The sequence below is a fragment of the Odocoileus virginianus genome, chromosome 26 (genome assembly GCF_023699985.2).
Source record: "Odocoileus virginianus isolate 20LAN1187 ecotype Illinois chromosome 26, Ovbor_1.2, whole genome shotgun sequence".
Lineage (NCBI taxonomy): Eukaryota > Metazoa > Chordata > Mammalia > Artiodactyla > Cervidae > Odocoileus > Odocoileus virginianus.
The window spans coordinates 41,831,808-41,859,135 of NC_069699.1; the positions used below are offsets into that span (position 1 = coordinate 41,831,808).

Genomic DNA, 27,328 nt, shown 5'->3' on the forward strand with positions numbered 1-27,328 from the left:
ATACCCTGATTGGTAATATTTGCCAATTTCCATGGTGTAAATACTCTTGCCATGGCCAAGGTAGAGACTGACCATGGAGTTGGAAAGAGATGCACATAATTGACTCCTGCTAGCCAGTAATAGCCAGTTCCAGCCACACCACTGAAATAGACCCTTCAGGCTTTAAGATCAATAGAGTGACTGCCAACTGGCAATTGCTCCCAAATTATAGCTATCCCTGTTTATGTGACCCAGTTATTTAGGGTGAGTTCCCAGTGCTAGGGATCCCAGGTTGTAGCTTATTGATCTGAGTTGGGCTAATCTATTTCCTTTCCAGGAAGGTCAAAATTCACTGTCTTTTTTCTATTAAGCCTAAAGATTGTAGCATAGTTATTATATAAGGATTCTAAGAAAGATTTGGGGATTTTTGCTATGAGGGTCCTGGAATGATTCTCTCATTGACCTTCCTAAAACTATCTTTTTTCTTCTTTGTTCCATCCAAGCATCCCTCTAATACGTCCTCTCTTTGCTATGTTAGCCAGAATCAGTTCTGCTGCTTATAGTCCAAAGAAATCAACTAAAACAGGTTTAGTCACATCACTCATCCTTTGTTAGAACTCTTTCTCTGGGAATTGCTTAAGATGGCCCTCTGGTACCAGTACCAGTACCTTCAGAGATAAGAACGAGGAAACCTGTGCTATTGTTTGACATCTGTGACTTAGCTAGAGCTCTTCCTGTTATTGAATTGGTATCAGCCTCACCTACCTGTGACTTCAATCCTTAGGTCCTGATTCATATCTTAGGACCACCCTGGCACAATCCTTATCTGTAGTCACTTTAGGAGATAGTTGAAGGAATACTACCATGTTCCTCAGTCTTCTGAGACATTGATTATTCCTACATCCATTGGTTCAATACAGATACATATTGCATTAGAAATCCAACAAAATGGACAAAGGGAGGAGAAGCAGGTTCGCACTGGATCCTCTGGCCACCTATGGATGTGATTTTCTTAAAGACTAATGTTAACCAACTCAATTTCTCTTTCCTTCTATGATAATTGAGGGCCTCCAGAAAAACATGGACTTTATGCCTGACAAGGCTTATTTGTGAAATAAAAATTAATATCTACATATCCTATGGATACCATATCTGAAACAGACTTCCTTCTTTTCAAAGGGGTGGTCACTTAGTTAGAACAATTAAGTTCCACATGACATTTATTAGTTTATAAGATGGCCTGCTTGGAAACCTCAGCAATATTTAGGGAAATGTCAAGCATTTTTTAAAAAGGAAGACAAGCCCCCATCTATGTAGAACAGTGGACGGGGCCAAGTAATGCCCTAGATAGTCTTCATACACACCCTCATTATAATAATATTTGGCAATCAAATGAATGCTTTTTAGACTTTGGATGTTTTGAACCAATAATATGAAAAAAATTTTTTGAAAACAATATAAAGCTTGATAACCTAATGAAACTATTAAATGAGACTCTTCACATGTTAACTACAGTCATCATCATTGGATAAAAGGGCATTTTTACATCAGAAAGTAGGAAGGACATTACCTAATTTTAGAATAAAAAGCTGCCATTACTTACAAAGCGTTGGCAATAGTACTGCCACAATATTGGTTTGTATCCTCATGTGTGTATGTGAATGAGTGTGCAGGGACTTATATGTGCATGTGTGAGTATATGCATGCAACCATACGTGTATGAAAACTTCAGCATAAGCCAGTACCAGTCTTTGGGTTGGCACTTAGGAATTATTTAGTTTGGCCACACTTTTCCTTGATGGTACCCTAACATTCCTGGAAGTTGTATAGCTGGAAATAAGCATAAATAAGCAAGAGAGAAATAATTTTAAATGGCTTCTCACATGGCACTAGTGGTAAAGAACCCACCTGCCACTGCAGGAGATGTAAGAGACACGGGTTCGATCCCTGGGTTGGGAAGATCCCCTGGAGAAGGGAATGGCAACCCACTCCAGTATTCTTGCCTGGAGAATCCCCATGGACAGAGGAGCTTTCAGGCTACAGTCCATAGGGTCACACAGAGTCAGACACAAGTGAAGTGACTTAGCATGTAGCACACACGTCCTCTTAACATTTCCTCAAAGGCTGATTACCACCTGGAAGTCTCTCTTTCCCTCCAGAGCCCTTCCAGTGGAGCTCTTCACACCCAGCTGTCACCCCTGCCCTCTCTGTGAGTTTACCTCCATCATCCTAGACCAAAGGGATGTTCCTTCCTTCCTACTATCAAGCATTTTAGCCAGACAACTTTGCGCAATCTACTTAACTCAGTTTGCGCAATCATAGACTCAGTTTACTTAACTTTAAAATAGGAATAATAATTAACAACTTTCTCCTTGAAAGATAATTTGAGAGGACAAAATGAAATAATGTGCTTCACTTATGCCTTGTATATCATACAGCAAACACAGTGGTTTATTAATGATTAATTTGTCTATTAATGATCTTTTATCCTAACAATGGAGTCATTCATTAATCAGCAATTATTTATCTTTTGTGACTTAAGTTTTCATACGCTTTCTTCACCAGAGGAGTTTGCAAGCTTTAGCTCTTGCCCAGCACTTAGCATAATTTTTTTTTTTTTTTGGTCTATGGTGAGTTCTTTTCAGATACAGATGGGGATTAAGACACTGGTTGACAACTTTAGATGCTCTCTTATGCCACTACCCATGAGTGTGTTGCCATTCTCAGAGGTGCTCTTTTTATCACTGCTCCCATCAATGAGACTTTGGAAACCCCATTAAGAGTTCTGCAGCCCCATTCCTCTTTGAACTTAAGCCTTATGTCCTGTGCCTTGAAGTTCAAATCTAAAAGAAGGCACTCCGTTGCTGTTCAATGGGGCTGGGCAGCCTCAAGGCTGTCCTGGGAGATAGATGATCTGATCTCAAAGCAATCGGTCAACAGGTCAGAAACTCTGGGAGTGGTAATCAGTGTCAGGTTGGGGTCTGGTCACCAGGATGTTTCTCACTAAGTGATTTTCCAGGTCTGAAAGAACTGAGCTCTGTCACCTTTCTAGGCTTCTAATCTCCCCCCTCCCCCTCTGATTTGTGTAGCAGTCTCTCTCTTGTGGACTGGATTAATTGCCTCTGGTGGTTAGTCTTGGGTCCATGTGGCATTAAGAATTGGGTATTGTGGAGAGGGAAATGCCTCAACCTTTTAAATCTTTGAGAGTAGAAAGTGATAAAGAATGAAAATGGGTACCTATTATAAACAAGCAAAAAAGGAACCAGTAAAGCTGCTTTCATCATGAAAGAAAACTGGTAGGTGGAATTACATAGAACTGCTGATACTTGACTGTTTCTGATCTACAAAAAGCACTTCATATCATTCAGCCTAATAGCTGTAAACATAGGGTTTTGTGTTTCTATTTATTTATTTGTTTTTGAACTTCTGGATCATAGCTGGATTGCATTGGACTCTGAGAATGAAGAGGACAGGATGGGAGAGAGCTTTTGAATCAGTTATCCAGTATCTGGTATACACGGGTGGAGATGCCTTGTGGATTCTCAGGCCTGGATTCACGCATATCTTCTCTGCATGGTATTGCTGATGGTCTGGTATTTGTTCCTAATGGAAATAGAAGGGTATTTCCTTATGTTTTGTGACATCATTGCGGGGTCATCTCATCTCATGACTGTGTATGGAGAGTCTCCAGGGTCTGCTATTTGGTAAGCTCCAAGAAAGCAGGGGGTTGTGTCTGTTTGTATGTCCTTCCATCTCTTGTACCTGGTATGCAATGGGCACTTGTGTTGAAGGGATTGAAGAACTGAGCTCTGATCATCTGTTTGGTTTAGTTTTCCTAGTGTGGCCAGTAAACAACCACCCCAGAAGAACATGTTCATCTCAGTTGCTTCTGGTTGGACTTTGTAATTTTACATCAGAAATGTTCCTGCCTCTAGTGATGACTCCTCCCAGAGTAGGAATTTCACCTCCATGAGCCACAGGGTCACCCACACTGTAACTCGGAGACTGCTTTCTCTACCATGGTGTCTTGGGCTGGTTCCCCTGCGACTCTTTCCAGATGTGCAGTGCTTTCAGGTAGTTTACCAGACTCTCACTCTGCATCCGCTGTCTGACTTCACGCTCCTTCTCCCTCTGAGAGGGAGCCCTCTAGCAGTGTCCTGCATGTTGCATTCATGAATCCAGAAATTTTAGGAAACTAACACATGGCTTCTCATTAGTTTTTGTACTCACTAGCATATTTTTACAGCTCTTTGTTCTGCATGTTTTTTAAATCAGTTGCTTAGTAATGTTATATTTTAGGTGTATATGTGTGTGTGTGTATGTATGTATTTGTACACACACACACACACAAACTTTGCTTCTTTAATTTGGGCTCTGAAATGAATTTATGGTCTTTGAATCTGCTCTTGCATCTGCATCTCTTTTTCACCTATAGGTTATGGTACATGGGTGAAGCCTTGTCAAGAAAATGGCCCTGTGCATTTGCTTTCTCTCCCATTGACATAGTCAGCAAGTGGTTAGTGAGTGTCCTTTTGAAAGGTTGTGTGTTTTCATGGTGGCATTTTAGCAATTTCTTTCCAATGTAGAACTGTGATCAATTTGGTCTCACTTCTTTCCCTCACAATGTTGAAGTGGGTATTTTTAATTTCTGTCATTTGGAATTTTAAGTTATTTCCAGAAAAACATATCCTCTTGGTTTTTAGGTACAAAGCCACGTTAGATTTACAATCTATTTTATTCTATATAATCTCTTAGCAAATCTATGACAAGAACAGAAGAACTGGGACTTTCATTCCTTTGTAGGTAACCATGTGTCAATTAAGTTACATCTTGAAATAGGCATCTAAAACATACCTATCACCTCTTAATTGACTTCTCAGCAGGTTTAATCCCATATGGAATGATTATTTGATAATTTGATAAGTGATAATTTGATTGTAAGCTTTCATCAAGGAATTAAAAATGTAAGCAGAAAGGGGATTAGAATGTGAAATGCCTTAACTCCCTCTGCATTGTGGAGCTCTCCTGTAGCTAAAGTTCTTTTTTTTTTTTTTAAATAAGCACCCTTTGTGATACCTCTTTAGAATATAGATTGCAAAGGTACAACTACCTTGGGGGCGGGGGGTGGGGGTTAGGGGGAGAGTGGAAAAGGGCAGAATTTATTGCAATGGCCACGAGATGGCAGACCTTAAACCCAGACTTCTCAAAGAGATTTACGTGCCCAATCTCATCCTTGAGCATGCTTTAAAAATCATCAGCTTTCCAAAGGAAGACTCTTATTGATTATCCTAAATCATTTCTCAGTTTTGTGGCAGGCAAGCAAGGGAGAACAGGTTCAACCTGAAGGGAATCTGTTTAGCACCCCCTCTTTGTCATATATCATCTTCCTGCCCCACCTAGAAACCTGCTTTTTGCCTGGTCAGTACTGTCATGCACAGCACACCATGAACACACCTTCTGTGTTTCCTCCTCCAGTGCGGGAGCACGACTGCCTGTTTCCTGCCTGTGAATGGGAAGTCTCTCAAAGAAGCTGCTTCCAACAAACCCAGTTGTTTGTATTTCTCCCTACTAAGATCTGCCACGCAGAGCCTTAATTCAATTTTCTTCAAATGTTGCATTAACGAAATTCTGGAATGTGCCCCCTTCTGCTCATATCCCTCTTAGAGCAATGACATGAAAATCTGCTTTGTTTTTCATTATAATATAGCCTCTGGGACTATTCTATTCCATGTAAACATAAACAAAAGAAGGTTTGATTTAACACAAAAATTACAAATTAAGAAGGGAAATATTTATTTCAAGATACAGGAGTGCAGTTTGCTGTTCTGTGCAGGGCTTACTGACAAATCTTAGTAACCTTAAATATAAAGGGAAAATTAAAATATACTCACATAATATACACATGCATATATACATCTTACCAATAAGAAAAAAAAATGGCTGGATACCCTGGGGGCCAAGCCTTGAAGTCAACCAAAAAGTTAATGTGATGAAGCAAGTCTCTTGACAGTAACTGATCATCCATGGACAATACGTTTAGTTTAGGTAGATGCTGGCAAAGCATTGGCTCACGGTGAAGTCCAGATGTATTTAGTTTTCTTATTATCAATCATCAAAAACCCAGGGAGTCTGGTTGGGTGTATTTTATACAGAAAACCACTTTGGCAGAGTTAAATGAGCCAAAGGAGCCTTCTCATCATTGAATGCAAATAACAAGAATGAATGAGCATCATAGAACATTACAGTGACACAGGGTAGTCTGCTGGGTCACAGAGTCCTTTCATTTCACTTGCCCTTACTGTCTTCCAAATTTACCAGGTTTTTTTCGTTTGTTTGTGTTTCTTTTTTTTAATGGAAGATTTTTTGTTTTGTTTTGAAGTTGTTTGACTTTGGTTAGATTTTGTTCTTGACCTTGCCTTTTAAAAAGTCACTTTTCAGAACAACATTTCCATTTTTCACACTGCAGGAATCGCGTCTTGCCCACCTTTGTGTGGCCTTTCCTGTCAGTTCGGACAGGATGATACTGCACAGTCAGACCGGGCTGGTCTGGGATGCAACTCTTCTATGATGGGGATATTCTTCTCCACATTTAAACTTTATTTTCTCCTTTAAGTTTGTTTGCAAAACAAGTATCAGCTCATGAAAGTCAAATGGGCAACTTAACAGAAACCAATTTCAGAGGCTTCTCTGTGAGTCTGTCTTGAAAATGAGACTGGCATATTTAGATATGTTTCCTATGAAGAGGAACCTGGTAGAAATTAAAACTCTTGAGTCATTACATTTTGTGGTGTCCATCTTAATAAGTGGTTGCTTAAAGTAATAGTAAGTGATTACTTATCGTTTGTTTATTATTTATTTATTTATTTATAATAAGCAATTACTTATTGCTTAGTAAGTAATAATAAGTGATTGTGCTAACATTTGTGTGGTCCTGTCAGACACTGGACAGAATCTCTATTTGCATTATCATGTTTAGCTCTTACAACAATCTGAGGGAGTTACTGTTATCTTTCCTTAGTTCATTATGAGGAAATAGAAGTTTCAGAGTCATAAAGTAACTTGCCCATGGATATAAAAACAAAGATATTGCTGAGATTCAAACCCAGGTGCATTCAGTTCCAAAACGTAGACACTAAGTATCTTCTCTTCTAAAGAATTTGAGTAATACTATATTTGTATTGGTGAGCTTTCAAAAATCACACCAGACTAAGGTAATCAAAAGAAGTATTTACTTTTTTGTCTTTTTCCTCTCTCCCTCTCTGGATCGGGCACACATAGTCAATAATGCTTCACACATGTCCTTTGCCAGAACCTGGACAGTGGTCCCTCCCATTCCTTATTGTCTTTTTATCAATCTCCAAAGATCTAGGGGTGGAGAAACTGAATGAGGATGGAGGCAGTACCTCTTCTGGCACTGATCGTTGTCTGGCCTCGGGCCTTTTCCACATGGGAAAATCAGCTGGACTCAGACTCACCTGTATCCCTTTGCAGAAGGACGCCGAGAGGTACAGGCCTCTTTGCATCCTGAAGCAGGGGACGCTGGGCCGGTTGCACTCGGAGGAGCTCAAGGATGATCCAACTGCCTCCCTGGGTTGTGCCCTGAGAGAGCAGTCGGGTGGACCCCAGTGCAGGAAGTGAAGGAAAGAACTTCCACAGGACTCGTAGCCCCTGTGTTAGGAAATTCCAGTCATGTGCTATTGAATTTCAAAGACAAAATTCTCTGTAATTGGAGTAAACGATTTCTTGAGGTCAGTTTTAGGTGGGTGATGGAGAGCAAACCACATTAAGGAGTCTGGGCTGCCAAACTTGGCCTTTACAAATCTGGTCTGTTCTTTGTCCTTGGTGAAACTCACATTGTTCAAATATATCTCACCCTATGGGCCCACCTCATGCAAGCTGCTTCGTTTTCTGCGTGGGCCTTCTCTATACACAATACATCATTTTACTGGTGGGTAGTGTTGATATTAATTGTTACCAAAAGCCTTTTCTTTCTCACTATGCTGTTTGAAAATACAGCTTTTAAAATTTTGGCAAATGAGCATCTATCTGCAGGGTTCATTGTAGCAAACCCAACTCTCACACCAGGGGTAAGAGAGAGGCTGTTTTGAACAGGATCTTTCGTCACCGTCTGTCTTAAGTCACCTCCTACTGAACTTATGGTTGAAGATTCAGGGTCATAAGGGAAAGAAAACAGTAATTAACTGGGAAAAGTTGATTGAGCGGAATTTTTCCCCACAGTATGATTAGAACATGACTGTGGGCTAAGCACCATACATAATATAAGTTTTCCCTTGAAATTATCCAAACATTTCTTAATGGAATGCATTTTTTTAAGCATCTGCTTTTGTAATTGAATGTGTTCCTAAAGATGGGCCAGCTAACTAAAACAAGAGCCCACAGGAAAAACTGTGTTAATGCTTCTTCCCACAATCTAATTTATAACAGTTCCTAATTGGCCTGCCTCATTTACAACTCCTAAAATTAATTTTCAACCCTCTTTCAGAGCTCAAGTCATCATTAAAAGAACGACAGCAACAGGGAGTGAAATAGAAATGTTTATAAAGCTCCCTTTTAAATTGACTGTGATAAGTGACGTAGGAATGTATTACCATCTGAGGCTTGTAGACCTCTCTTTGTGAAGGCTAGCCATAGGCAACTCTGGAAAGAAGGCATTTATCTTGGCAGGAGATGCCCTTCAGTCCTCTTTTGTTTTATTCCATTGAGGATTTTTTCCAGGGTGGCTAAAACCATTTTTTTGGTGTTTTATTAGCTGTATCTTGACTACCTCCTACAAACTGAATGACAGCTTAGGGTTATTAAATGTGTTCTTGCACATATTTTTATCCATTGTTAACCCTGACTAAATGCATGCAAGGGCACAGAATTCCCCTCTCTTTTCCTTCATTGTTGCCCATATTTGTTAAAGAAATTATTCCCCTTGACGTTTGTTTAGGCTGCACTTTGATAAAATGCTGTCTATGGTCCACTTTCTTAGCTTGGCATTCAGCAGACTCTTATAGATTTATTTCTCTTTGCATTATCTTATCTTCCTTTCTAGCATATTTGGGCTTCCTTTTCATATTTTAAGTTACATTTTGGGGCATAGACAGATCACCTTAGTAATTGTATACCGAAGCATTGCAGTGTTCTAAAGATAATTTTGCAAGCCTTTGGCATATACTTAACCCCACTAACTGTCTAAAGACGAGTATATATGTTCCTTTTCATGCTGTCGGTGAGTAAGCAAAAAGGAGGGACAGAGTGCTGAAAGTGACTTCAGGCTCAGAGAAACTTTCTTCCTGTTGATGGGACAGTGACGTTTTCTGAAGCACTGGAAATCTGGCTTTGAATTTAGAAGGTGGCTCACTTGATGAAGAAGTTAATGAGGGATTTTCTTTGCATTTCTGATTTATAGCCACGTGTATACTCTTTATACTTGAGCCTTAAAAAAAAGAAAAAGACATAGATGTAAAGGATGTATCAAAACTGCAAATACTTCAATTTTCTCAGCTTTTAAAAGGTTGAGACCCCCAAAAGGGGGACATTTAAGCTTCCTAGTTTATGTCACCATTTGGTATTTTCTAAAAACAGTGAAGTATTTATCATTGAGTGCTTTAAGTTAGATATATCAGCACACTGGCCTATGAGAATTATCAAAACTTAGAATCCAATATAGGGCTGGCAGATGAAATTATTCTTTGAAAAAACTTATATTTAGTATCCCTTACCCTCAAATAAAACAAAACAAAAAAAAAAGCAAAAACCCTGACTTTGAAACTATGGTTAATGAAAATCCGTAACCTGCAGAGTTAACTCATAATGGTATAATCTATTAGTTAAGATGTATCAGATTTATAAAAAGTTATTTTAAACTCATGAAGATTTTTGCTTTAAAAAAACAAATGTAATGGCTCTGTCAGCCTAGAATTAAGAATTTGCTTTGCCTGACATCCCTGTAATGGTATATCTAGGAAATGGCTAGATATAACCTTAACATATTCAGAACATCTCTCCAAATATCCTAAGTATGAAATGTTCATGTTTTTCTAGTTTTGTATAATTTAAAAAACCCTTTGCCAATTACTCTTTGATTTAAGTAGACAGGAGTTACTGAGTATAGATATCAATCAAGATATTTTAGGAAAAAATATCATTAGTTTAAGGCAAGTCTTTAAATGAGGGTTTCTGAATATGTATAATCATTGTTGCATTAATTTTATTCAGACTTCTATCATTGCATAATACTAGTACTTATAAAAAGATTTCTTAGCCAAGAGGAAACAAAAATAATACAATAAGGACAAGTATATGAAGAACGAAGTTGTTATTTTGTTTGGATATTAGTATTGGTGAGTAGTTTTAAATACACTTTTATAAAAATGATTTTAAATTTATTTTGAGGTTTACTAATTAAGAATTATTAGATTTGAGGCTCTATTTAGTGACAACATCTGTAGAGATTTAGGAATTAATATATTTTCTATTGAGAGAAAACTGGGAATTAGAAATTAATTTGCTGGGACTTCTGATGTATTATAAGAAGAGCAATACATGTTAAATACGTGAAAAGCCCAAGTTATAGAACTGTAGAAGAAAAGGAGTTTAGAGGGGTCATTCTTTAGGTTGATGATAACTTTTCAGTCAGTTTAGTCACTCAGTCATGTCTGACTCTTTGCAATCCCATGGACTGCAGCATGCCAGGCTTCCCTGTCCGTCACCAACTTCCAGAGCTTGCTCAAACTCATGTCCATTGAGTCAGTGATGCCATCCAACCATCTCATCCTCTTTCATCCCCTTCTCTTCCTGCCTTCAATCTTTGCCAGCATCAGGGTCTTTTCCAATGAGTCAGTTCTTTGCATTAGATGGCCAGAGTGTTGGAACTTCAGCTTCAATATCAGTCCTTCCAATGAATATTCAGGACTTATTTCTTTTAGGATGGACTGGTTGGATCTCCTAGCAGTCCAAGGGACTCTCAAGAGTCTTTTCCAACGACACAGTTCAAAAGAATCAATTCTTCAGCACTCAGCTTTCTTTATGGTCCAGCTCTCACATCCATACATGACTACTGAAAAAAACGTAACTTTGACTAGACACATCTTTGTCAGCAAACTAATGTCTCAGCTTTTTAATATGCTGTCTAGGTTGGTCATAGCTTTTCTTCCAAGGAGCAAACATCTTTTAATTTCATGGCTGCAGTCACCATCTGCAGTGATTTTGGAGCCCAAGAAAATAAAGTCTGACACTGTTCCCATTGTTTCCCCGTCTGTTTGCCATGAAGTGATGGGACCAGATGCCATGATCTTAGTTTTCTGAATGCTGAGTTTTAAGCCAACTTTTTCACTCCTCTTTCACTTTCATCAAGAAGCTTTTTAGTTCCTCTGCTTTCTGTCATAAGGGTGGTGTCATCTGCGTAACAGGTTATTGATATTTCTCCCGGCAATCTTGATTCCAGCTTGTGCTTCATCCAGCCCAGCATTTTGTATGATGTACTCTGCATATAAGTTAAATGAGCAGGTTGACAATATACAACCTTGACGTACTCCTTTCCCAATTTAGAACCAGTCCATTGTTCCATGTCTAGGTTCTAACTGTTGCTTCTTGACCCACATACAGATTTTCAGGAGGCAGGTCAGGTGGTCTGGTATTCCCAACTCTTGAAGAATTTTCCAGTTTGTTGTGATCAACATAGTCAAAGATTTTGGTATAGTCAATAAAGCAGGAATAGATGTTTTTCTGGAACTCTCTTGCTTTTTCTATACAATTACTAAAGTTATGTCATTCTGAATTTTAACCTAGAAGAGGAAAATGAATTTAAAAGGGTCATGGAATATAGGAATGAAAGTGGACATCGAGAGACTAGTTAGGAGATTGTTGTAATTGTCCAAGTGGGAGATGATGAGACTACCAGATATCTATGTGTGTGAAAATGTGTGTGTACACCTACCTGTGCATAAAGAATGAAAAGGACAGAAAGAACATATGTACCTTGATGGGAAAAATGAGCAAATTTTAGGTATGCCAGATATTTGAAGCATGTACCTGCAGTTTATTTTGTGACTGAAGTGCTTCATTTACAATTTTTAGTGTTTATTCTTACGATATTTTGTGGGAGGGAAGTATAACATAGAAAGATATGGGTATAAGAAAAGGTAAAAACCAGCCTATCTATTTCACCACCGTTAGATAATGCCTGTTAGCATTTTAGCGTTTTCCCTCTCATTTCTTTCAATGAACATGTTTTTTGTTTGGGGGATATTGTGTATACATTTGCATGACAAGAGCTGTTAAGGGTCTGAAATTTTTCTTATTGACATGCTAACAGGCTTGCCTGCCTCTGTTTCAGGGATGCAGGCAGAGGATGAGAGACTTTTGGGTTAGAGGCACTGGCTTTATTGCTCAAGCATTAGTGTATTTATGTCAAGACCCGTTCCATTCCCCAAGTACTTTGGAGGCAAGACAAGAGGGCCAGACGAATAGCTGTATATGTAATGGGTTGCATTGAAGGAGAGTAACCCTGAGTTCAGGGAACTTGAATCTTTTAGAAGACAGGGAAGTAAGATGTCTGTCCTTTGCTCTGCAAGGAAACACTGTTATACAAGGCAGTAGTATATTTAGCCTTTGATTGTAAGGGGGACACTGAGTGTATCTCTCAAGGCTAGTCACTATAAACAATCCTTGGAAACCTGTGAGAACAGAAGGTAGCACCTTTGCTCATAAAATATGCAGAAATATGAGGCTCATGGAGTCTCTCAACAAACATACATGTTCTCATATATCATTACATTTTTTTAAAAAAGCATTTTAAATGGCTACATATAGCTATAAAAGGTGAATCTTTGGGATATAGCATAATGTACTATCAACTCCCAATTTTCCAAATAATAATCTTTTCAGTTGTTTCCATTTAAGAAGTTTCACTTAGAAATTTCTATTTGGAGCAAAGTGGCAAAAACTGTTGCAGTCACCTTGGATGTGTTGTAGCTAAATTGGAATAGATAGCATTTGCGCTCTCCCTGATTTGAAGTCTATGCAGCCTCCTTACCTTGGCCTTATATATAATATGCAGTGGCTGTGAATGGCCAACATGTCTGTTGTCTCAAGATGTTATCCAGAAAGAGACAGGCTCTGTGACGTTGACTATTAATGCTGTTATTTGTAGGCTAGCCTACCCTGGTTTTCTTCTGGAGAGTGGAGATATTTCCCAACATTTCTGCTGCTAACATGTCTGATTGGGCCTCAGACAGAAGCTCCTTCTGCCTGGCATGAGCAGGGCCCAGAAAAGTCTATACAAATCCCTGTAGTGAAAAGGAAAAGAAATCTGAGATCCAAATAATGACCAATCTGTCCAAACATCTGGAGAAGGCCTGGTCTGGTGATGGGAATTAAAGAAAGGCGAAACAGGACCATGACCAGGTTTTAGTCCTGGAGCTTGTGTGGAGAAATGTACTCAATATGGAGGCTTTCCAAGGGCTGTAGGGTCTTCTAAATTATCTAGACTATTGCTGAAGTGACACAAATGGTTGAGACAAGGCCTCCTCAGAGGAAAGGGGGACTAAATGAAATATACCAGGAGGGCCATTTCCTAGTCAGTAATAGTCTCAGAAAATTCTAGGTTAAAATTTGTGACAGATGTTGGCAGAAAATTGGACTATAAGATGGGAGGAAGCAACTGTGATATTTTTCTAAGTGAGCAGTGATCAGCAATTAATCAGCAGTCAAAGCACTGTAATTTTTTAAGTGAGAGGAAGAGTTTTCCAGTGGTGTCTTAAAAGTTTTTAGGAAGTATAAACTGAACTTATTTATTTATTGAACAAACATTTTTGACACCTGCTTTATGCTCTTCTAGAAGCTGGAGAATTGGTGGTGCACAAGCAAACGGGGTTCCAATTCATGGAGTGTCAAGTCTGGAAAACAAACAAATAGTAAATATCTTAAGATTGTTTCAAGCAGTGAATAGTTCTATGAAAACAAAAAACAGTGTAACATGATAGACCAGTGGTTTGGGTACAAGGTAGAAGCTGAGAAGTCACCTCTAGGGAGTGACTGGAGAGGGCTTTTTTGAGCTGAAACATGAAAGGTGCTGTTTGTGGCAAAGGTATTCCAGGCAGAGGGAATGGTGGAGGCAAACTTAAGAGGTAAGAACAAGTGTAATATTTTCAGGGACTGGAAAAGAGACCAGGAACAAAATGTGCAAGAGGCTAGTGACTGAGGAGGAAAAGCAAGAACAAGATGACCTCAGAGAGATGCTTGGGGCCAGTTGGTGTAACGAGTTGCAGGCATCAGTAAAAGATCTGAATTTGAAGTTTAGTGGGTGATGGGATGGACTTTTCATTCAACAGAATGGTTGAATCTGGATTTATATTGTTTTAAAGATTGCTTTGGTCTCTGTACCAGGGTGGCAAGTGGTTAAGCTGCACAAGTAGTTGCTGGTGGGTGGGATACTTTTGTAACAGTAAGTTAATTGAGATAGCGGATGTATTTTGGTGTAAAACCTAATGAAATTGTTGATGGATTGGCTCTGAGTGAATGGGGAAGAAAGGGAGTCAAGGATAACTTCTAATTGAGAGACTTGGGCTACTTAGTGGTTGGTGTTAAAATTACTGAGGTAAGGAAGACTGAGAAGTGAGTGGTTCTTGGTAGAATGGCAGGGGAGTGTTACTAATTTCACTGAAAATTGAAAGGAGACCCTAGTAAATATCTCTGCATGGCTTTTTCAAAAGAAAATCTTGCATGATAAAAATAATACTTGATATTGAATTTGCTGCCCAACTTTATTGACTTGTTTTGGGGTATCTAGAACCTTACCTGGCACATGGATGGATAGACGAATGGAAGGATTCAACAGGTATTTGAATGACTAGATGGATAAATGGATAGATGTCTTAGGAATGTGCAGACTGACTCTCTCCATTTCTTGTATACAGCTGTGTCTGTGAAGCCATCAAAAGGTGTGTCTCAGAGGACACAGTGTGTGGGTCTCAGGGATTCTGATATGAACTACTTTGTTCATTCTTCTGAGAATCAAGGAAGCAGTTGTTTTTAATCACTATCCATAACTCCTTCCCTTGAGACAACATGTCATGGCTCACTTCAACTATAAATGCTGATTTTTTTCACTTTATAAAAATCATCACAATATCTTTATTTTACCAGACAGGAAGCACTTCTTGCGGCAATCAGTGAAAAAGATGCGAACATTGCCTTGCTGGAACTGTCTGCCTCCAAAAAGAAAAAGACACAAGAAGAAGTCATGGCCCTCAAGCGGGAGAAAGATCGACTAGTGCATCAGTTAAAGCAGCAGGTGGGGCCTTTTGCATGACCGGTGTGTTTTGCTGGGTTGTGAGTTTGGAGTGCTTTCTCTGGGTTTAGTAACTCTTTGTTTTGCTGTGTCCATCCTGCGTGCTCAAGCAGGTGAAACCAGGTAGGAGAAAAGTAGTCCAGGTTGTCGCTGGATCATTTTCTTGCTTTCCTGTTTTCGTGCATGTGCCTGGGCTTGCGTGGTTCTTAGCCAGTGCTGTTTCCTTTCTTTAGTATTCACATCTTCTCCCCAGAAATACCTCTCAGCTGTCTTCCTTCCAGTGAACTTTGTATGACTTCTGACTAAATCCTAGAAAGTACTAATTAAATTCTAGGCACCTTCTTTCCCATAGAACTTGTTACCTTCTGTCTTGCTCACTTTCTGGGCCCAGTAACGACTCCCATTATCTAGTTCTTTTGATTTCTTTTTCGCCATACTTCCAACTTTGATTCTTCAACAATTTCTACCCAAACTTTCTGGCCAAGAACCATCTCCCAGCCCCTAGCTTGGAGATAGCCAGTCTATGCTTGGAGACCCCTCTAGCCATTATTTAGTCAAATACTTTTTAAAATATTCATTTGCCATATTATCCTATTTTTCCCTCATCTAGGCCACTGTGTCTTTTCTGTGGTTTCCTGGAATTGGCTTAAATGGAAGTATTTATACCTAAAGCATATTGTAAAATCATCTCTGAAATCTTCAGACGTGGTTTCTCCTCCATGTATATATAACCTGAGCGCTTTTGGAATCAACGGTTACAAATAGTCAGTTAGATTGCAGATTCATTATGAAACGCACTCAGCAGAGAATGATTCAGTGCTCTGTGGTCTCACAATGTGGCTGTCACAGCTTAGCTGGGGCCACCCATGGCTCTGAAGCTCTCTGAATGCCTGAAAAGATAAGCTCCCTCCTGTCACAGTTGGGCCAACCCTTTCCTCCCCAGGAAGGAAAAGACATCCTTTGGCCCTGAACCAGAGTCTGATTTTCACAGGGCTGCCTTACTAAGGGAGCGAGTAAACAAGCACTGCCACGCCTGGGTACCCTCTGCTTCAGAAGGAGGGTCCCAGTCACTGGTGGGTGTTGGGGTCATTCCACAGAGCAGCATGCCTTGCTAGTGCTGATCCCAGGAGTTAGGGGCCACTTACATCTGACCACTTCGTTTGGGGCTGTGCCCCTTCTATACTAGTTTTTCCACCCACTTGGCCACAGAAAGTCAAGTTGGGGCTCCTTCTTTACTTTCTCCTAGTTCCTTCCCTGTGCACCCTTCATCCTCCCCTCCTTCACATAACCATTGTAGCTTTCTCCCACAGGTTTATAGACCTAAGAAACAGCCCCTGACCTCGAACATGCCATGCACTTGTGATGCTAGCTGCAGTCCAGATATTACGGCCAAGTACCATGGGTCCAGCTACGATGCGTACATGATCCAAAGGTCTCAGGTCAGTCAGCTGCTGAGGAGACACTTGCCCCTACCATTGGGGTTGGGGGTGCATAAAAGCTACATCACATCTTGACCTTCAGCTCTTCTGATTATTTCCAGTATTCATTGGCCATAGAGTCTAGAACCATAGGTCAGAGCACTATATCTTGATTTGTAATGCAATTGCGTTTATTATGTATTTGCCAATGGTTCTAGTATTGATGGTCACCTTATAGGTGCAGCTTTTCTGAAACAGGCTGCACTGCTGTAAAGACAAGATTGGCAGAGGGCTTACCATCAGGCTCCTTGAATTACATTTGTCTTTTTGTCTGTTAGATACTTTCGTCCCCAAATCTCTCTATACTCTTACCAGTAAAGTATTTTTTTAAGGCTGTTTTTGTTTTTTTCTTTCTCAGCATCATGAAAATGCACTCCTGGATTCCAGGAAGGATTGAGTGTAGCCCTTCAATCTGCTCCTGGTAAACTGTACAAAGCCTGCATTATTCACGACAGGCTTGGTTTTGGGTATCATGGGGCACATTTGGGAAACCCCAGCCATGCAGAGTTAGGCTCCTGCATGGGCTAAAAGCAGGGTCTGAAGGACTGTTGTGGAAAACGAAGCAGCAAAGGAGGAGGATGGGCTTCTTTCCCTGACTTAGGTTTGAAATTCTTCCCCACACCCTACTGGCTACAGAGCAAGAAAGAATGTCAATTTATGTATCCTTGTTGCAGATGATAATGAGTCTGAAAATAATAGTCATTGGCTTATAAAAGCATGCCGTTTTTATTGAGAGTCTACTTTGTGCCAGGAAGGGAATCCAGTGTCCCTGGGGGACTTACTCTGTCCCACGGTCCTCACAGCAGCCCTGTGATATGTCAAGATTACCTGCTCTTCCTGGGGTCCGTAACTGAGACTCAGAGTACAGAACAAGCAGCCCAACATACAGAGCTTGTAAGTGATAGAGCTCAGGTTTTATATAGCCCATCTGAGTCCACATATACCCCACCATGTTTAGGAGGCAATTCAGAGTTGCAAGCAGATGGATATTCCAGAAATTCTGAGGTCCTTTTATCTTTGTATACCTAAAGTAGATGCCAGAAACCCATTTGAGAATGGTCTCCAGCCAGCCATTCATAAAGAATAGTTCTGCCTAGAGCTCTTAGGCTTAGGATGTTTGATCACATAATGACTGCTAGTACTTTTAAACTCCCATCATGTGCCAGGTGTGGGTCAAAGGGCTTTATATACATTAACTCATCAACTCCCACTAAAGAGGAAGAGCTGATGCTTTTACAGAGAAGGAGCCAGAGGTCCAGAGAGGTTGGGTGTGCCGCTTAGGCTTCATAGCTGGACACACCATGATGCTTGATCAGACATTTTTGCCACACAGCCTTAAGTGGATTTTGCATTTGGCATCTGGAGTTTCACTGCATATGTTAAATTTTGATTCCAGCACTTGTTAGTTGAGTGATGATGAGCAAAATACTGAACCTCCCTGAGCTTCAGTTTCCTCATCTGTAAATTGGGCTAATACGATTCAGAGGGTTGTTTGTGAGGTATAATGTATATAAAGTGATTTGCACGTGCCTGGTAGACAAATGTTCCAAACATGTGTGAGCTCCCATTACAACCACTGCTACTACTAGTAGATTTTATCACTACCAGCCCTCAGAGATAGTTTGATTTTTATTTCATCTTTGTTGTTTTTCACATACCTTGGAGTCACAGCTCATTGAGAACATACTGTTGAACCATGGGAGATAGAGCAGACAATTGTTGGCACTAAAGCCTTCCTGGTCCCCATACCCCTAAAACCCAAGCACTTGGGGAGTGGTGAGCAGATGTGTTAGGAGTTGTAGACCCCAGTTCCCAACCTGCACTGAACAGGCCCACAGCACTTACTAAATTTGTTTGCATCCCTCATAGATATCAGTCATAGAGGATGTCCCAGGGACAGTGAGTCCCAGGTTTCACTTGTTATCACCCGCATAATTGATCTGAGATACCCAGGCCAATGGTTGGGAAAGATCATGGGTCTGGGGATTTTGAGGCAGGTGGGTACATAAGAGGTATTACCCTGTTCAGGCTGCCTTTTGAGCTCGTCCTGTGCAGGACTCTGCCCATAGCAGTCTCAGTGACTGAACATGAGTAGCTCATTCAGCAATCCCCTAACTGTTTCACTTTGCCAAACACATAGTGGGCACCAAATGAATACTGTTTTGTGTGAATAACTGTATGATTTCCACAAGCCAGGTCTATACCAAGTGTTTTCTGTACACATAGTTTACAAACAGTATCTCACTTTTTCCTCACAAGCAACCGACTACCCAATGCATCACATACTCATGTCCATCGAGTTGGTGATGCCATCCAACCATCTCGTCCCCTGTCATCCCGTTCTCCTCCTGCCTTCAATCTTTCCCAGCATCAGGGTCTTTTCCAAGGGGTCAGTTCTTCACTTCAGGTGGCCAAAGTATTGGAGTTTCAGCTTCAGCATCAGTCCTTCCAATGAATATTCTAAATGTACATCCCACGATATGCTCATCATGCTCTAGCTCTCACTGCTGAAAATTCTTCCCTGGCTTCACTTGCTGGTGGGATAAAGACAAATTCAAAACAACATGCTATCTGCCTTGTACATGCAATTCCCTCTGCCTGGAACACATTTTCTTCTTTTCCTCACCTAGTTAACACCTACTGGTTCAATTCAGTCTCAGTCCGACATCACCTTTTCAGGGAGGCCTTATGGGACTTTCTCAATTGGGTCAAATCCCCAATTTGGCACTCTTGTAGCACATGTACATCATTTAATTGCACTGAAACAGATGCAGTTTTTGCATTTGTTTTGGTGATTACTTGGATAGAAACTATCTTTCCTGCTAGTTAATGAACTCTATGAGGACTGTGAATGTGACCTCATGACTTTCTTTTTTTCCTGACCACTTGCAGTTACTAACATTTGCTGGTAGGCATTCAGCGAATGTTTGTTGACTGTATAAATGAATGAATGAGTGAATTGCCAGAGCAACTTATTAAAAGAAGAGACTGCCTTGATCAATCATGACTTTAGACAAAATTGAGCCTCATAATTCTGCCTGTAATATTCCAGGAAGCCACTATCAGAGTTGGTAAAAAGACATGGAGACCTGTTTGCTGAAAGATGACCACAGAATTGGTGCTGTGTTCTTTCTTGCCATGTTGCAAGACACTTTGCAGAGATGACTTTTACCACACTTGAATTTTTGCAAGACTGTCTATATTGAACCCTTCAGGTCCCTTCCAGTTTTGGAGGTTTTTTTGTTTTTTTTTTTTCCCTTGAATTAAATGCCACTGAGTTTCTAGATATGGCAGAGATGACTTGCCGTTATGAAAAGAGTTCCTCCATTTCTTTCTGGAAAATGTCTGAGCTTCTTATAAATTAATTTGCCCAGGAATACCTAAACTCCCATTAAACACCTTTCAAAAGAGCCAGAGAAGGTGATATGAAATGAGTTCAGAAATTCCAGCTATGTTTAACCACAAAAGAATCTTTATAAGTTGATTCTAGGCTGGACACCTTTATATAGGTGAGAGCAGTACAAATTAACTATCTGTAACTTGTTGCTTACAGAAAGGTATAAGGAATTAATCATAGTTTGGTAGTAGACATATAGGTCTATCTGACTTTTGTATTCTTCCCAATTCCATTTCTTTGCAAGTACACACCTCTGACAGTTACTCCACCTCTCTTAAAAAAAAAAATCTGCCTTCCAGATTTTCGCCATTTGGGGAGAGGCATTCAACTAGGAATTCATTAAGGTTTTTTATTTTTATTTTATATTTTTGTTCTTCCTCTAAGGATGCTAGTTCTAAAAATATTATTAAAATTTACAATCTTTCCTTCTTTTGTGTCTTGGATCCAATCCCCCCAACTCTTTTCCTCCACCCTTGAAGAAAGAACTGACATCAAAATAATTAATTCTGAAATCATTGGATTTTCCTGCTGCTAAAGGGTTTTTGAAGAAAGCTTAAAACTAAGTCTTACCCCCTAAGCCTTATTCCCAAATGTTCCCTTGTGTGCTGAAGTAGTGAAATGCACATCCTTGATGAAAATGCCTTTTTTAAAATGAGGGCCAGATACTATTGTTCAGTTAAAATTAGAACCAGCTTATTTCTCGGAGCCAGTTAGAATACTTTTGTGATCAGAGATAAATTGTACTTGGTTTTCTTTTCCCCTTCCTACTAGTTCTGGGCATTGCTTTTGGTTACCAGGAAACACACTGGTCATTTGGGAGCAGGAAGGTACTAGAACCAGGAGACTAGTCCACTGATTCTCTGTGTTGCCCTCCAGAGCTTGCAGAGAAGAGAAGTCCTGTATCCAGGTTAACATTCTGGACACTGCAGGTCTACACAGTATTACTGATTTGGATAGGGCCTATCTCTCCTCTGTAGTGTCTGGGCCATCACAGGATTGTCTCCAAGAATTAGCCAGACAGTTAGCCACTCCACGAGTGGGAGAAGGAAGATGCTGCCACAGAAAGTGTTCAGGAAAGCTGGGTCTAAGGATGAGATTCCAGCCAAAATTGGATCTTGCCACAGGTAGAAGTGTCCTATCAAGAAAAACAAGAAGCATCCGAGTGGAATGGTTCACCAGGCATTTCTTTCTCTCTTTGCTGGGGGCAGCATGTGGTTGTGCTTCCCATTTACACTTTCATTACATAGTATGCAGATGACTTTTAATTATGCTTTATGGTTTGGGAGGTGAGCACAACTGAACAGCAGTGAAGGAACTCCATGCATTGGGGTTCCCATAGCCTCATGTTGTGGTTGGACAAGTGCCAGAAAGCTTGATGTGATCCCAACATTGTAATGTATCACAGACTTGCCCTAGATCAAATTGCTGAAATGCAAATGCATTGGTTTTTACTGTAGACTCACTTTGGGTTAAGCTGTTCATGTCCCACTGGTAGAATCTAGCCACATCTCTATTTATCATTGACTTCAGTGCCAAGTATCTTTACAGTTTGTTCTGGAGAACCCCTTTAAAAAAAAAAAGAAAGAAATACTCATTCTCTCCTCAGCAGACCAAGGGCAGGGCATTCTCACAGAGGTAAAACTTGAAGTTGTTGGCATTACTGAAAACACTTCACTCTTAGTGTCCCAGTGATTGGTTAGACACTGGTCTGCTCTCTTAGCCTGGTGACATGTTTGACTCTAGGCAGCTGGTGCCTCAATCCCAATACTCAGGGAATGCATTTGGTTTGCTGGTTGCATCACAAACTAGCACTCAAAGACCGTGGAGGCCATACATTTCTCTAATCTTTGTTAGAAATGCACCTTCCAAAACCGTGAGGCTGACTTTGGTGCACCACTTTCTCAGTCTCACATTTGAAGGAAGCCATGTTTTAAAAACCATTTTAGTTCTCTTCCCTAAACATTCATGGAGGTACTGTGTGGAGCCCTACTGGGCTATAGAAGGAGACATTGATACTGGCTTTGTCCTTGAGCCTTAGGTTTTTGTCATCTCTATCACCTTTAAGGCAGATATTGGCTCATAAAACAGATGACAGAGCACATTGCTTTTTTTTTTTTTTTTGGTGCAGAAGCATTACCAATGTTTAAAAATCTTTGCTTGCTTGAGGGAGCAGGAAATGACTTCATGCAGAAGTAGGAGTTCCTGTGAATTTTATGATGGCAATCCATAGCCTAGCTTTTGTGACAAATGCCTATCCACCAATGATACTTTATGTTTTCAGGTATCCAAGTATCAAGTATCCAACTATCTAGTCTTAGAAAAGCTTATTCTTGGCTTTTGGAATATACCTTTTAAGTAGAAAAACTTGAAAAGACTGACTTTACCCCTTCACTCCCCCACTTTTAGAAATACAGAAAGGGAGAGATAAGTCTGACTTGTAAGTTTTAGAGTGATTTGCCAGCTTTCTTTCAGTAATTTGAAGCACTGCTGTAGTATCTAGCTGTTGGCGGAGTACATCAGAATAACAGGCTTAGCTGAAGGTGACCAAAACAGAGAATAGCATACAAATGCCAAGAAGATCTCTCACGTGCTTTTTCTTTTTTTTTATTCAAATTTCACATCTGTGCTCTATTTTTAAACATTTATTCTTTAAGTGATAACGCATGTTTTACCAACCCTCTTATTGGATTAGACATGTTTGAAATCCCCTCAACTTTAACCTGTTCATTACTGCCTTCAAGAACATTCAGATCTCCCACCAAAGCAGAGAGTATATATGGGGAAATTTTCCAAGATGTCAGCCACTGGGGAGCCGTTGTGTTTTGGGGAGGGGGAGGGATCCAGTGGTTGTGCTGTGTAGATTTGGGGGTGTCTTAGGCTGATGTTGCTTTAAGAGGAATCTAGTGTGGGTGTGATGTGTGCAGCATTTTTCTTCATTGTGATAGTTTTTGTTGCTCACATTTTAGAGTAGGAGGAGCTAACAGATTTTGAGCTCTTATTGTATTCCTGAAACTAGGTTAGGAATTCCAAATATAGTATCTCATTTAATTCTCACAACTCTGAAAACCAGGTGTTATAAATTCCATTTTGGAGATAAGGAAACTATGGTCTAGGAACTGGGCAAAGATGCCACAGTTTGTGAGGGGTCTCACTCCAAGGCTTCTATGGTCTTCCCAGCAGATGTCCCCAACTTGGTGCGATACCTCTTCAGTCATAGCCCCCCTGACCTGGGGCTGAAAAGGAGCATAAAATACAGGCTTTATTCTGTGACCCTGAGCACCACTCCCAGCACCTCCCGCTGCCCCAGCCAGCTCCCGCCTTGACCCTGGGGTCACATGTGCTGGCTGGAGAGAGGGACTTATCTCGTCCTGCATCATCAGGCTTACCGGCTGCTGAGGGAGAGGGGGCTGCGGGCTTGATCAAGTGTGTTTCATTCTCTGCTTTCCCGCACGAATTGTTGACATTTGCCTCTTGGAGCCTTTGTGTTTCATGCTCAAGATTTCTGCTTGAAACCTTTTTCTCCTTTAGTTTTCTGGTTTCTTCTCTATCTTTTAACATACAAAATCAGGCTTCTCCTGATCTCTTTTTGTCTCTCTCTTCTTTCCTTCCTCTCATCATATAATTAAAAGTCCTTTCAGGTTGTCTTCACCTTATCATCTCACATGAATTGAAAAAAGATCCGACTTCCTGCCCCTTGTGTCTTCCTGATGCTGAGTTTCAAAGTGAAAGAAAAGTCCTTCCCCTGGCCCCCTTTTTGCTTCATACTACCCCTTGAATAACTGTGTTTAAATTAGACTGATTTTGTCATTGATCAGCATTGTTGCATGGACTGAGTTTACCATTTCCTGACTTCAGAATTTTTTTTTTTTTTGCTTTTTCAAGTAATAATTTAATAGGAAAAGGATTTTCACTTTCCTCTCTCCTGATTACAGAAAGACAGTCATTAAACTCAGCATTTAAAACTTCTAGTAGTTTCTCTTCACTCTTACTTAATTCCGTATTCTTTTGGGGAAATGTCACTTTCTTTTCTTTTATTCTCTGAAACATGCAGAGGTAAAAGTTCCAGAATCCCTCATATTTACTGTGGTTTTTTTTTTAATGTAGCACTCTATTATTAATACGAAATCATAGGATTTAATTTTGTTACTATCCCTATAATGTAAATGATACTTTTCAAAGTTGAAAACACATAAATAAATGTTTTATTGTAAAGATAATATATGCTCACTGTAGAAACTTAGAAAAATGTAAATAAAAAACTAAGATCACTCATAATCCCGCCACTCAGAAATAACTGTCATTAAGATTTATAGTTTCCTACATTCCATTGTCTACATGCATATTTGAACAAAGACATGACATACTACATAATAGAGGTTTTTTAGCCTTATAAATGTTTAATGTTGTGTGCATTTTCCCATGTCCTTAAAAGCCTTCAAACACATATATCTTGGTTCTATGATTTCCATCATTGCCATAATTAATTTTATCATTCTCCTATAGTTAGGATCTCAATCGTTTCTAGTTTTTCACTATTAAAATCACACTTGGTGAACATTTCAATCCATGAATCTTTTTTTTTTTCATGTTATTTTCCTTAAGATTAATGCCCCAAAGTTGAAATACTGAAGTCATGGGTATTCTAAAGATTTTAAAAAATTAAACAATAGCTCTCATCAGCAAAGTAGTTGACATCTAAAATTTTTTACATAAATGTCAACTGTTTAAGTTTGTCTCTAACATGCCAGTCATAAATTTGGGAAAGAATATTCTGGTACAAGTGATAGATAAACTTAGAGAGCAAGAGGCAGAGGAAGACTTTTATGACTTTAGGGGAATAGTTATGAGGAAAAAAAAATGGGCAGTTCATTCAACAACTCTTTATTGAGCATCAGCTATGTGCCAGATACTGTTCGGGGCACTGAGGATACCATAGTGAACAGCCCCAAAATCCCTGCCCTGGAGGAAGCTTGTATTCTAGTGGAGGGCACAAATAAGAAACAAAATAAAGACATTGAATCTATAGCGTGTTAAATGGCAACAAATGCTATGAAGAAAAATGAAGATGATGTTCTGTGAGGTGTCTGGGGTGCTTTTGAATAGGGCATCCCCAGGATGCCTCCTTGAGAAAGGGCCAGGTGGGCAAAGACTTGCTGGAAGGTGGAGCACTGCTGGGGAGGGAGTGGTCAGTGGGGACCAAGTGCAGCCTGGGGAGTTGGAATCTGTTCTTCTCAAGTCAGATCCCAAGTGCAGTTGCTGAGTTGACAAGGTGGGGGAGCCAGAACCCCACAACACCAGTGTTTAGATGAGATTAATTTTTAAAAAATGAGCACACAACAACCACAATCCTATTCCCTTATCTCTACCCTGATGTAGAGAATTGGGAAATGCCCATTGGACACAGCCAGCAAATCTTTATTGAGATGATCTTTGCAACAGTTTGACAATGTAAGGAAGTTACAGTTTCAGGTTGGACAGAGAGGTGATCCATTTCAGAAAACAATGATGATTGACTGGTCATCAGTGATGTCTCAGAAGGTCTCAGTCCAGAGTGGTTCTTACACCCCAGAAATATCTGATTAACTGATCATCTCGAAGCTGATTTATTTTCTTTCTCTCATTGCCTAGCACTCCTGGAATTATAAACCCAGCTCAGAAGTCACCCAGAAACCCTACTATTTTGGGCTGCCTTTGGTGTGCCAAAGCCTCTTTGGCTGCTAGGGTATGAAGCAGGCATGTGGGTACAAGGCAGGCAGGCAGAGTTTCTGTTGTCAGTCGTCTTGGGTGTGGGGGCCCAGTATTCTCTAAGATGCCTGACTCTAGCAGCTGTCTAGAAAATATGATGTTGATTCCTTAATCTGTAAACAAAATGAGGGAACCCACCTTACCAGGAAAGCCCTGGCAGGTGATAGAAGGTGATCCTTCTGAGAATGGACCTGAGGGTCAGAGTTCCAGCCCTGCTCTGACCCCCAACACACTAAGAAACCTTAGGCAGCTCCTTTTGTTCCTCTCTCACAGGCTCAGCTTCCCCATCTGTGAGGTGAAGGGATTAAACTAACAGACGTCTTAGTTCTTTGCAGTTTTGAAAGTCAGAAACTATTCCAGCGCATTCATACCTAGAGTACACTGAGTGCTTGATCTGCACCAGTGACTTGAAGATGCCCAAGCAAGTCACAATATTTACTTTGATGGAGCCTGCAGTTGAGTAGAGGAGATATATTGTTCAGTAAGATATTAATGCAGCTATTATTTCTTGAAGAAATGACATTCTAGGCACAGCATTATACTTTTGTTGTTTCATTAAAATCCTCACAAAAGCTCAAAGAGGTAATACCATCATGATCCTTGCTATGAGAATGGGGAAACAAGGCAGAGTTAGTGAGTGAATCTGCCTTTAGGGTAACACTCTGCACCCCTTTGTTTTCCTCTGTCATGCAGTTGCCATATTTCCCACCAGGGAATGTTTAAGAATTCAAGGTTTCAAGGATGATAGAGAAGAAGGAAGGCTCTGAATTCTGCTCATTTGACTTGTGTGATCCTGAGTCATCTTCATTACTAGTTGTATGATGGTGAGGAGTTCAACTTACTTTATATAGTTAGCTATCTAACTCACAGAGAAGCCTTGTCACAAAACATTTTCTCTGGGGTATAGTCTTTAAAAACCTTGAGGGCTGTACAAATGTGCGGGATATTGATCTCAGTTCTGAGGTGCAAAGACAGGGCTATGTTTTTTTTCCCCACAGGATAGCACTGTGCTTTGAGGAATGATGGTCTGAAACAGTCTCTGGTGACAATCCATTGACACAGACCCACTCAGCATGACTTATTCCCTTGACCAAAGAAGAAAGAACTTGAGTGACAATGCTCATAAATAGGCCCCTGTCTTTTGCTTTTCTGGGAGCCAGACTGTGATTTATCCTTGCAGAAAAATAAATAGTGCAGAAGGTGCAAACATTGCCTTGAAAGAACCCAGTTCAGTGTGGGTTCAGACATCTTCCTTCCAGGAAAATGTATCCAGACCTCCCAGCCCTGGTCTTGCTTGTCCAGGCTCCAGGGAGGTCTGCTGGGGCCAGAGTCTTCTGAGGCATCTTGAGATGTGGTCAGGCTTCCAGGGAGAGCCTCTGTATTCCTGAGCTTTCTAGTGATGCAATCCTTGGTGAGGCACAGAAACAAAAA

At 40.2% G+C, this 27,328-nt stretch overlaps 1 protein-coding gene across 13 annotated transcripts in view; it reads left to right on the forward strand.

The window, feature by feature from the left end:
* The window catches only part of ERC2 (ELKS/RAB6-interacting/CAST family member 2), a 971,398-nt gene that overhangs the window by 726,168 nt on the left and 217,902 nt on the right, over positions 1-27,328 (forward strand). For 10 of the 13 annotated variants that reach the window (XR_011483727.1, XR_011483728.1, XR_011483729.1 and 7 more), the window contains 2 exons: positions 15,133-15,280; positions 16,588-16,716. Coding sequence is in view for 10 of the 13 variants with exons in the window: in XM_070455889.1 (XP_070311990.1) it covers positions 15,133-15,280; positions 16,588-16,716 (277 nt within the window). In the remaining 3 variants the exon portion in view is untranslated. The remainder of the gene's footprint in view (positions 1-15,132; positions 15,281-16,587; positions 16,717-27,328) is intronic. The other 3 variants (XM_070455896.1, XM_070455898.1, XM_070455897.1) reach the window with 1 other exon arrangement.